This window comes from Sinocyclocheilus anshuiensis, unplaced genomic scaffold, assembly GCF_001515605.1.
Source record: "Sinocyclocheilus anshuiensis isolate Anshui unplaced genomic scaffold, SAMN03320099.WGS_v1.1 scaffold1239, whole genome shotgun sequence".
Lineage (NCBI taxonomy): Eukaryota > Metazoa > Chordata > Actinopteri > Cypriniformes > Cyprinidae > Sinocyclocheilus > Sinocyclocheilus anshuiensis.
In genome coordinates this window covers 581,187-594,153 of record NW_015540949.1, presented here as the reverse complement: position 1 = coordinate 594,153, position 12,967 = coordinate 581,187, and the positions used below count along the sequence as shown (strand labels likewise).

At 39.2% G+C, this 12,967-nt stretch overlaps 1 protein-coding gene across 1 annotated transcript in view; it reads right to left on the bottom strand.

Moving 5' to 3' along the window:
* Positions 1-12,967, bottom strand: part of LOC107689865 (myocyte-specific enhancer factor 2D homolog) — a 66,319-nt gene that overhangs the window by 18,038 nt on the left and 35,314 nt on the right. The window contains exons 4-6 of the mRNA XM_016488037.1: positions 7,762-7,896; positions 3,034-3,036; positions 1,275-1,482 (exon numbers count right to left, since the gene is read on the bottom strand). Coding sequence (XP_016343523.1) covers positions 1,275-1,482; positions 3,034-3,036; positions 7,762-7,896 — 346 coding nt within the window. The remainder of the gene's footprint in view (positions 1-1,274; positions 1,483-3,033; positions 3,037-7,761; positions 7,897-12,967) is intronic.

The following is a 12,967-nucleotide window of genomic DNA, read 5'->3' as shown; positions in this document are numbered from 1 at the left end:
TTCCCACCCCCTCTATATATACATATAATATATATATATATATATATATATATACACACACTGCACAGACTATTACACAATTGCTCATGTACACTTTTAAACATTGTCTTGTGTATGTTGCACAGCTGTGCCTTCAACATTATCCACCATCCCTGCCTTGTGCCAATAAAGCTTCTGTTCCATTCTAAAATGATTCGATCAAGCACTTGTTTATGTTCAAAGCTTTTCCTAGCAGAGATTTCATGCAACGCGAGTCGGTAGTCCTTCGAGTTTTCAAGGATGCATCAGGACACATTAGCGTTTACACAACAAATGCAATATGTGTCCCTGACCACCTCCAAAGGAGCTTTGAGAGATCAAATCACAAAGAGATCCATTGAACCTTGTTTACAATTCTCAACTCAGCTGACCCTGAATTACTGAAATGAAAACTTAACAGAATGAGCTGAAGAAAGACTACATGCCGTAGGGATGCATTAAAATTTTAGTTAAAACAAAGGTGATAATTATTTTCATGTTCAGATAACTGATAAATGGCCTTTACTAAAATTCTGTGTTAACATTTTACAATACGCCTCCATTAGTTAACATTGGTTAATGTATTAACCCTCAATGATCAACATGTTACATTACAGTATTTCAAAAATCTTTTTAATGTTAAAGATGTTCATTGCCATTGGTCCATTAAATAATATTAAAAGATACAATTTTTGATTTTAATAATAAACTATTAAATTAAGTATTAAGTATTTTTCAGTGTTAGTTCATATTAACTGATTACTAATGTTAACAAATAGAATTCTATACTATTTTATCTAATAAAAAACACTAAAGTCAGTTTTTAAACATTACAAGTGGATTTAGGCATCACAAATTTATAATGTACAGTATGATTAAATATGTGTTTTTAGATTACATTTAACCATGTTATTCAATGATTAGTTTTTAAAGATTAACTTAAATGATCTTTAGATGATGTAAAAATAGAGAAAATTAGCAGCACAATTATAAATCCAATATTAGCTGATATCAAATTTGTAAAATCAGCTAGAAATAATCATAATAAAAAAGATCAGTACACTATGCAACGATGACGAGAAGATGACAGTCATTTTTATGCATAAATCAGTGGTATGTCACTGAAACAGCTGCTCCGGGTAATCTGACACCCACAGGGCAACATTATAAGCTCATGTACACAACATGAGTTACTATTTCCTCCTTCCTGCTTTGCTTACTGGCATCCAGCACCGTTGATCTGCTCAGGATTTTACCTGCGCTGGCAGGTCTCTGTGGCAGGCCTGGAGACACCGTGTTCCTCTGCAGCTGCGGTTGCTGTGGTGACAGCAGGCGCGGGTCTGTGAGAGTGGAGGTGACGAAGGAAGTGGTGACGAGGCTGCTGGGATTGCTGAATGGCAGAGGGCTCTGACTGGACACCGGCACTGTGACTGGCATGGAGAAAGTGGGCAGTGGCACTGTGGACTGAGAAGCACAGATAGAGAGGGAAACGGTTAGCGGCTTAAACTCGCTTGCCTGCATACACATCCAGACATGGTCACACACCAGTTTTTAACAGCATGCAGTGACTTGTGCAAACATCTCCAAAGCAGAGCACGTGAAGCTACGAGGTGCAGAGTTAATTTTGTAAGACTTCTGTAAAACTGTTGATGTTTTAGTGCAAATTATCCAGGCTGGAAATGAAAGGAACAGGAAGTCTTCACTTCATTTGCATCTAGATTTCACTGAATCATCCGGTGTTTACAGTTTTATTTTAACACTTGTTTTGGAGCCCAGGATTATACTCAATTTTAGTCTGCAACAGTTGTCCTTAAACTGGTAATACGGCTCTAGGGAATAACCCACAGCACACAGTAGGCTCAGGTGTTTCAAACAAGGGGCATGTGGGCGTGACAACTGAGTCAGCTGATCCTCGTTCTCGCGCTTTGCGAAGCGCAATTAGCCAGCTTCGGCAATCAGTGTGGACTCAAACTGTCCAGATGCTCTGATGGAGACCCATTTTCCCATGATCCTTCAGCAAAACCAGGGCCTCTAAATTTAGAAAGTGGGCCGCACTAGGCCTCCTGTGTTCTGAGTGGGGCCCAGTTTGATAGAGTTAGTCTGGCTCTTCCTCTGTCCTTCTCCCGTTCTCCTCTAGCCTCTCTGTCTGAGCTTCAGCAGAAAAATAAAGTCAATAAAGTCAAATAATGTCAATAAAGAACCTTTAATTTTAAGAATGTAAGAGTGACAGTGGGGTTTTGACCTTTGATTGACCTTTGATCAGAATTTGGGCTTATGTCCTCTATAACCACTGTTTTTTTTCGAATAAATTACTTCTAATGAGAATATACCGAAGCCAAAACGGTTTTAAAAGGATATTACAGGTTAATCATATCCAAGTCACGGTTCTGGAGGGAGTAACCCTTGTAGCATATGTGCCTGTAGACGAAACAGCAACTAAGTTCCAGCACTGCACGCAGGCCAGGCAGGGTGAAGGGAGGGGAGGGCGGAGGAGAGGGAAGGGTCATTAGTGAGAGACGAGCAGCTGGTTTAAAATATGGAGCACCACACACACCTCAGCTTAATACATACACCAAGACGGAAAAAATCTAGTTTGCTAGTCTCCAATTTCTCAGCCAGAAAGTGCAATCTTACACTTCTGAAGTGCCTTCAACAACTGAAGATAAATACAACAGACTCAAGATTATATCAGTCTAGACACAGACAAGCGATAGACAACTGTGATAAGAACGACACTTGGTACTGAAAGGGAGACTGTGATGTTGAGGAAGAGCGTGACCAGTGAAGTGAGAAAGACTGACTGGTTTGGGAAACAAGTTGGCAAATCATAATCACATGAAGTTCCTTTGGATTGGAGCTCACGGTGCATATGAGGAATGATCTTTCAGGTCAATTTACTCAATAGATTTAAATGTAATTCAACACAATGCGATCACAAATTTTATATAATATAATATTATAAAATTTTATTAACCAAGCGGAGTGCTGAGCAGATTCTGAACAGCCTGTTTTCACTTGCTACTTGCAACATTGTGAACGAAAATATGAAAGGCAAATGTATTTGAGATCTGCTAGAAAGTGTTATTCAATTTTAAAGATTACATTTAAGCGAGTGTTAGATATTGCAAATGTAATCTGAATATAAATTAAGACAGAAATGGGTCAATTAAATATCTAATATCAACTGATATACACTGCCATTTTAAAGTTGTTTTTTTTTAATGTTTTTGAAAGAATGCTCACCGGGGCTAGATTTATTTGATCAAAAATACAGAAAAACAGTATTATTGTGAAATAGTATTATTTGAAATAACTGCTTTCTATTTTAATATATTTTAAAATCTAATTTATTCCTGTGATGACAAAGCTGAATTTTCAGCAAACAGTGTGGCATTATATTTTCATGGATCCTGACTCATTTTTTAATGCATCCTTGCTAAATAAAAGTATTAATTTCTTTTTAAATGATCCTGCTGACCTCAAACTTTCGAATGGTAGTGTATATCCAATATCAACTGATCTAAAAAAAAGTTATAAAAATAATAATCACTGATTTAGCACTAATGTATACTGCATTCCTGTTTGGTGCACAATACAGAAATATTACTTGTATTTTTTTTCTTTTTTACTTCAGGTTAAAATTAAAAACAATTTCCGAATTTCCTCACAATCCAGCTTTATCCACTGAAATTGCCACCAACAGCCAAGTCAGACAGTTAGTGGTGAATATCTAAAAACTCATTACAAACTGATCATTTTCCGGCCTGTTAAGTAGAGCTCGTAGTACACATGCTGCTGGGTGTCCCCAGTGAGAGGGATTAAGGTTTTAGCTTTGCTTCCTCGGGCACTCATGCTGGGATTATGTGGCAGAGAAAGAGAGAGGTGCTGGATGACTCTCTTTGTGCTCCGGCCCGTGAACGCTGCACTGAGCGGAGAACGGGGGGGTGGGGCGGGGGGGCTGGACTGGCCCTTCATCAGGTGATGAAATGCTTTTTGGATGCAGCTACCGAGCAATGTCTAATTTCCAGTCCCATTAGCATTACAGAGGAAAGAGAACGCAATTTACTACACTAATCAGTCTTTGCTGCCCACATCCTGTTGAATCACGTTCACCATGTAAATCATATCAAACTCGGGCCCACGATACGTTGAGATAGCGAGCAGCACTTTCTTGTTTCTGTACCTCCTGAGAGGAGATTCCTCATGCAGGGCCCATGCATAAAGCATTCTTGACAGTGCCTTAATGAAAATTATCTTCACCGACGCCTGAATCGGGACCCAGATGAGTCAGAAGTCTATTCCTGGCAAATGCGATACAAGCATCAGTCATCGCAGAACACAAGAAACAACAGCACGCAGAATCAAGACTGCTATAAATCACAGGCACGTTTGAAAAAGTGGATTGTGAGGATCAAAAGGATGCGGCCCACACTCGCCCTCTCGCCCCCGACTGCCCTCTCCTTGCCCAAGCACACACATTCAGAGGGGATTGAGGGGTGGTGGGAAGGGAATGAGGTGAGAGATGGCTGCTAGGTGCTCTGTGAGTCGATTGCCGGGCCGGCAGCAGGCTGTGTGAGTTGGTTGGCGGGCCAAAAGCAGGCCTCTTCACACGGGTACTCACTGAAAGCCTATAGCTCTGCATCATTTTATCAAACTCCTCGTCTATCTTTTTGTACTTCTCCTCTGTGCGAGGTGTGAGGGAGAACGGCTCCTCGGGGTCTGGGCTCTCCGAATCCCGGTGCTCTTTCTTGTTCAGAGCCTTGGTTTATTTCCGACCGAGGACAGGAGAGAGACAGAGGGGAAGAAAGAGAAGGATGGAGGTTAGAATGACAGGGTAAAGAGGAATACTCACTCCGTAGCGTTTGAAGAGGATGTCCAGCTCCTCGCTCTTGCGGTATTTGTCCTCCTGTAAGGGACTTTGGTCGATCGAATCGTCCCCGTCTGGCTCTGGACTGTTGCAACCATTAAAGCCTTTCTTTCTCAATGTCTTAAAGCATTTGGAATGGGAGAAGAAAAGGAGAGGAGCATATTTCACATTTAGAAACACAAATGTCAATCAGAGAGAAGCAGCACTGATTTATTAAACCTACAGAGTAACGTGTGACACATAAACCAAGACCACTGTACATCAGCAAAATGTTTCATGAGGGAGTGAAGCGGCTAAATTCGATTTTACACCATGACTTGGAAAACAATGAAACTCTGCACAGCCCATAGACAACCGTGGGCTGGAAATAAGTTAGACGAGGCTGAAAAAGAGAGAAACTCAGTTTATCGGTTTCAGCCTGAAAACAGCTTGAGTCTTTTTTGAGAAGATTTTCCAAACAAGATTTTCTCTAAGTAGCTTTGATGGGGGTATCGAGGCTGAATGGAAAACAGTTTTCAACTCTGCCTGCTTCCTTCTCACAGAGGTCATAGTAACATAAAAAGTGTGCAAAGAAAATACAGCATAAAACAATGTAATCCAGATCAGCGATGCTAATTGCACAATTAACACTTTAAATGCATTATTTTCATATTTTCATTCTAAAGTTTGGGGTCAGTAAGATTTAATGTTATTGAAAGAAGTCTCTTATGATAAAATACAATAAAAGAGTAATACTGTCAAAAATTATTACAATTTAAATTAATTGCTTTCTATTTTAATATTACTCCAGTCTTCACCGTCACATGATTCTTCAGAAATCATTGTAAAATGCTGATTTGGTTCTCAAGTTTTTCCCCCCATACTTTAAAAATATTTTTTTTTTTTTTACACTGTATCTTTGTGTCTCTTTTCTAATCCAGTAATGCTCTCATTCTTCCACGACTTAGCGAGCTGACTAATTTCTGTCCTCTATTCCCCTCTATCCCATATCGTCTTTTCAAACTCCCACTTCCTATGTGGGATGGAAGCAAACATTTGAGAGGAACCAAATAAAAGTTTAAGAATCTGCAATTGAAAAAGACATACTGATCTAAAAACGAGGGGTCTATGGTGGTTTATGGTCTTAAAACGAACAAATAACTCTCTCTCGAGTGTGTGCTGATGTCCAACGAGGGCAGACTGTAATGTCACCTTCCATTTGCAGCGTGTAAAGCGGAGAAGGCTGCAACCCCCCCCGGCCATCCCTTGAGAATGCACTTAAAGCCTCGGCTTCGCCGCAGCCTGCCGGCTTACACAGACGATAGTGTCCAGATACACCCATCTGACAGATTAGCGGCCCCTCTGAACCCTCCACTCCTCCTCCTCTTCATCCCTCCATCTCAATTCCTCCTTTAAAGGCAGCGTGTCTGCCATTATCAGGCAAGTCTGACTATAACTCATACATGAGGCTAATGGAGTCATTTTAGCAGCTGATCTAGGCTGATAGCCCACGGCTGAGCCCACTGTGGAGGCGGATCTGAGAGAATAAGCTGAAGTACATCATCTCGATATCGAAGAGGGCTTAGCCGATGTCCAGCACACACAGATTTCTCATCTCTTACAGACAGAGGTTACAAGTTCACAGTCATTTCATCTCGACAATCTAACGCCAGTGGTCACAACTGAAAAGAACTGTTGCTATCAGGCATGTCAAAAGTGCTGGTGGTGTCGACTTTGATGTCAAGTCGATACTCAAATTAAATTCAGTTCCTTCTGTAGAATTGGTACTATAGACCACTCAATTTAGTACTTAAAAGCTGTCTGGTGACAGGTGGTTACCCCTGAATGCTCATAAATGTGCACTTCCTGGTCAAAATGCCAGCTTGGCATGGCATCAATGTAAACACGGCAGGTTTCTGCCACTGTCTGTTATGTCTATTATTTATAATAATTAAACTGTAATGCTGATAATAAAAAGAGAAAACTACTTAATGTGGTTACTTTGTTTATTTGTTCTTCATTACTGTCTGTTTGAATAATTACTTAATTTTTTTATAAATTTTTAAATTTTATTAATTAAAACTTTTTAATTTAATTTACTTAACTGACAAATATAGAAATGCTACGTCATTTTTTTATTTAATTTGGTAATATTTATTGTAATAATATTATTAACTTTTTAAAATAAAGAACACTAAAAATTGTGGAATTCCACTGGTATTGGTATTATTGTGACAAAACTAGCCAATATTAATAACACTTTAATTTTCAGCTCAATATAAACATTCAATCAACATTCATCAGAGATCTGCACACAGATCAGTCCCTATTAAACTCAATAAATTATGCCACCTGACCTGTTTGAATCTTAAAGGGGTCATATGATGCGATTTCAAGTTTTCCTTTCCAAGACTGCTATAAATCACAGGCACGTTTGAAAAAGTGGATTGTGAGGATCAAAAGGATGCGGCCCACACTCGCCCTCTCGCCCCCGACTGCCCTCTCCTTGCCCAAGCACACACATTCAGAGGGGATTGAGGGGTGGTGGGAAGGGAATGAGGTGAGAGATGGCTGCTAGGTGCTCTGTGAGTCGATTGCCGGGCCGGCAGCAGGCTGTGTGAGTTGGTTGGCGGGCCAAAAGCAGGCCTCTTCACACGGGTACTCACTGAAAGCCTATAGCTCTGCATCATTTTATCAAACTCCTCGTCTATCTTTTTGTACTTCTCCTCTGTGCGAGGCGTGAGGGAGAACGGCTCCTCGGGGTCTGGGCTCTCCGAATCCCGGTGCTCTTTCTTGTTCAGAGCCTTGGTTTATTTCCGACCGAGGACAGGAGAGAGACAGAGGGGAAGAAAGAGAAGGATGGAGGTTAGAATGACAGGGTAAAGAGGAATACTCACTCCGTAGCGTTTGAAGAGGATGTCCAGCTCCTCGCTCTTGCGGTATTTGTCCTCCTGTAAGGGACTTTGGTCGATCGAATCGTCCCCGTCTGGCTCTGGACTGTTGCAACCATTAAAGCCTTTCTTTCTCAATGTCTTAAAGCATTTGGAATGGGAGAAGAAAAGGAGAGGAGCATATTTCACATTTAGAAACACAAATGTCAATCAGAGAGAAGCAGCACTGATTTATTAAACCTACAGAGTAACGTGTGACACATAAACCAAGACCACTGTACATCAGCAAAATGTTTCATGAGGGAGTGAAGCGGCTAAATTCGATTTTACACCATGACTTGGAAAACAATGAAACTCTGCACAGCCCATAGACAACCGTGGGCTGGAAATAAGTTAGACGAGGCTGAAAAAGAGAGAAACTCAGTTTATCGGTTTCAGCCTGAAAACAGCTTGAGTCTTTTTTGAGAAGATTTTCCAAACAAGATTTTCTCTAAGTAGCTTTGATGGGGGTATTGAGGCTGAATGGAAAACAGTTTTCAACTCTGCCTGCTTCCTTCTCACAGAGGTCATAGTAACATAAAAAGTGTGCAAAGAAAATACAGCATAAAACAATGTAATCCAGATCAGCGATGCTAATTGCACAATTAACACTTTAAATGCATTATTTTCATATTTTCATTCTAAAGTTTGGGGTCAGTAAGATTTAATGTTATTGAAAGAAGTCTCTTATGATAAAATACAATAAAAGAGTAATACTGTCAAAAATTATTACAATTTAAATTAATTGCTTTCTATTTTAATATTACTCCAGTCTTCACCGTCACATGATTCTTCAGAAATCATTGTAAAATGCTGATTTGGTTCTCAAGTTTTTCCCCCCATACTTTAAAAATAACACCATTTACTTGAAACAGAAATCTTTTGTAACATCATAAACTGCCACTTTTAATCGATTAAATTAAATAAAATATTTAGAAATAGGGGCTGTTGAAATCCCTAACCCCAAGTATGAGCATTAGCAATTTAGCGATTTAGAGGATGATTTGATGAATGATGGAAAAAAAATACAAAGCAAGCATTTGATTTAGCTCAATCGTTAACATTAACACTCTCTCTCTCACACACACACACACACACACACACAGTGAGGTCAGCTGATCAGCTTGTCTCCGAGTCGGCTCCATCTGTTCACCTGTCCCTGTATTTCTCTGCCTGCTGTCTCTCCTTTATGGGGCGGGTGCGTGTTTGGTTGCCAAGGGAAGATTCCCCTGCAGAGCTCCGCTGCCTCTGACTGGTTAACCTCGTTCAGTAGCGCCCCTCCCCCTGCAACCGCCTTCCTTCCCTCCCTCCGTACGGTCTCTCTCTCTAGCTTCCCCTCCCTGTCTTCACATTATTTCATCTGTTACCCCTCGACCTTCACTTTCTTTCTTCTAATGTTTCTGAATGGTTTTTTACACTATATCTTTGAGTCTCTTTTCTAATCCAGTAATGCTCTCATTCTTCCACGACTTACTGAGCTGACTCATTTCTGTCCTCTATTCCCCTCCTCTCTCCATCCCATATCCTCTTTTCAAACTCCCACTTTCTATGTGGGATGTTAGCAAAGATTTGAGAGGGGCCAAAGTTAAAGTTTAAGAATCTGCAATTGAAAAAGACATTGATCTGAAAATGAGGGGTCTATGGTGGTTTATGGTCTTAAAACACACACATAACTCCATTTCTCAAGTGGGTGCTGATGTCTAACGCAGGGAGAATGTAATGTCACCTTCCATTTGCAGTGTGTAAAGCAGAGAAGGCTGCAACCCCCCGGCCATCCCTTGAGAACATGCTTAAAGCCTCGGCTTCGCCACAGCCTGCCGGCTTACACAGACAACAGCGTCCAGAAACACCCATCTGACAGATTAGCGGCCCCTCCGAACCCTCCACACCTCCTCCTCTTCATCCTTCCATCTCAATTCCTCCTTTAAAGGCAGCGTGTCTGCCATTATCAGGCGAGTCTGACTATAACTCATACATGAGGCTAATGGAGTCATTTTAGCAGCTGATCTGGGCTGATAGCCCACGGCTCAGCCCACTGTGGAGGCGGATCTGAGAGAATAAGCTGAAGTACATCATCTCGATATCGAAGAGGGCTTAGCCAATGTCCAGCACACACAGATTTCTCATCTCTTACAGACAGAGGTTAAGAGTTCACAGTCATTTCATCACGACAATCTAATGCTAGTGGTCACACTTGAAAGGAACTGCTGCTCTCAGGCATGTCAAAAGTGCTGGTGGTGCCAACTTTGGTGTTAAGCAGATACTCAAATTAAATTAAATTCCTTCTGTAGCATTGTTACTATAGACTATTCAATTTTGTACCTAAAAGCTGTCTGATGACAGGTGGTTACACTCATAAATATGCACTTCCTGGTCAAAATGCCAGCTTGACATGGCATCAATGTAAACACAGCAGGTTTTTGCCACTGTCTATTATGTCATTTATAATAATTAAACAGTAATGCTGATAATAAAAAGAAAAAAAGCCCACTTACTGTGCTTACTTTATTTATTTGTTCTTTATTACTGTTTGTTTGAATAAAACTTCATTTTAAAATTTTAATTAATTAAAACTTTTTAATTTAACTTAATTGACAAATGTCAAATATTAATTTGTTAATATTTATAATAATAATAATAGCAACTTTTTAAAAATAAAGCACTGTTCAATAGCATATACATTTTTGCTATGATCTCAAACTTAACCTTGAGAATTGTGAAATTTCACTGGTATTGGCATTGTTGTGACAAAACTAGCCAATGTTTTCAACACTTAACTTTCCAGCTCAATATGGAAATCAACATTCATCAGAGATGCCATGTATATCAGGCCTTATATAACCCAATAAGTTATGCTGCCTGACCTGTTTGAATCTTAATTTGAATCTTTTCATAGAAAATAAGACAAATAGCTGAATGGACTAGTTTAATAGTGCTTTATTTGAGGTCAATCACTATTGACTGTCAGTATTTTGAAAAGCAATGAGATGACATGAACACAAAAATAAAAAAAAAATTTGTGTTGCAAAAAATGTCATATAGGTTTAAAACAAATGACGACGGATTTTCCATTTTTGAGTAAACCGTCCCTTTAAGTGTCCCCAGTTTGATGTATTTCCAAGAAAAACAGAATATTCAGGAAGGCGGCACTTGATTTTATCTAGTGGGATTTGATTGGATTGTGAAAAATGGATTATGAAAATATTAATACTATTATTTTTTTCGCCCACATGACCTTGGTTATGTCAGCAAAATAAACATTGTTTCAGAAGCAGAGAAAGTTGTTACATTTTGATGAAAGATTATCATATTTGTCATTAGAAAGCTGAGGATAGATGAATCACGCCAACCATTTATTAAGAAAATTAAAAAATATATATTTGATGTTTTTAAGTCCCCACGGCCTCTTCATCTGAGCTGCTTATGAAAAAGGCTGTGTTTCTCTTCTCACCACCTCCTTTCAATCCCAACTGATATCTACAGGCTCTTCATCCTTAAACACCCACTCTTCATCTCTCTGTCTCTTTCTCCCTCTCTCTGTCTCTCTCCTGATTGGGATCTGCAGTCAAGCAGATTAACAAGCTCTGGCAGAAAAGGCAGGCAGCCCCCATACAATCACACACACACGCACACACACATACACACACTAGGCACGTGCAACACGAGGCGAGCGAGGAGATGAGAGCAAAGAGAGAGATGTAGCAAGAGAGAAGAAGAGAGGCTATGTGAGTACATAATATGCATCTGTTCAGTCATGAGCTTTGTAAAAATCGACGCGTTTCAGAAAGGCGGGGCATAGAGGAGAAACAATAATGTACAGTATGTGGAAAATAATGTGTTTTTTTAACCTTAAACCGCATAAACACATTTCATTACACCAAATACACAAAATAATGTTCTTTTTAGCAACATCATATGACCCCTTTAATTTGAAGCTTTTCTTAGGAAATATAGATATATGCTATTACTAAATTGATTAGTATTGTATAATATGTAATTTAATACAGTTTTTATCGATTGTCAGCCCTGTTTTCTATATAAGTGCTCTCCTAAACAGCAGTAGAAATATAATAAATGAATTGTTTAACAACAACATTAAACTAATTTTGCACCAGTATGAAGGAAAAAGTTAACTAAAAATGAAAACTGTCATTATTTACTCTCATGTCATTTCAGATCTGTATGCTTGTATATTTTCAGGGACACACAGCTCTTTTCAAAAGACAGTCTGGACCTTGTCTGTCAAGCTACAATAAGGGCAAAATATGTGATGTGACAATGATGAAACAAAGAAAAAATGTGCAATGATGTGACAATGAAATAAATTCTGTATTCACTAAAAACCGTTGCCTTCTTCTAAATGTTATCCTCTATTCTGTATTCATAAAACTTACAAGTAGTTGTATGGACTACTTTAATAGTGCTTTATTTGAGGTTGATGCACATGATCACTATTGACTGTCAGTGTTTTGAAAAGCAATGACATGAAGAATCTTCAAAATCTATTTTTGTGTTGCAAAAAATGTCATATAGGTTCAAAACAACAAAAGGGAGAGTAAATGATGACAGATTTTTAATTTCTGCGTAAACTGTCCCTTTAAGTGTATACAAAGACCAAACAGAATATTCAGTAAATCAGCACTTGATCTCATCTAGCGGGATTTGATTGGATTGTGAAAAATGGATTATGAAAATATTAATACTATTATTTTCTCCACCCACATGACCTTGGTTATATCAGCAAAATAAACATTGTTTCAGAAGCAGAGAAAGTTATTACATTTTGATGAAAGATTATCATATTTTTCATTAGAAAGCTGAGAATAGATGAATCACACCAACCATTTATAAAGGAAATTTAAAAATATATATATTTCATGTTGTTTTTATGTCCCCACGGCCTCTTCATCTGAGCTGCTTATGAAAAAGGGCAAAGCCTTGCGTTTTTCTTCTTACCACCTCCCTTCAATCCCAACTGATATCTACAGGATCTTCATCCTTAAACACCCACTCTTCATCTCTCTGTCTCTTTCATTCTCCACCTCCCGCTCTCTGTCTCTTTCTCCCTCTCTCTGTCTCTCTCCTGATTGGGATCTGCAGTCAAGCAGATTAACAGGCTGTGGCAGAAGAAGCAGGCAGCCCCCATACAATCACACACACACACACACACACA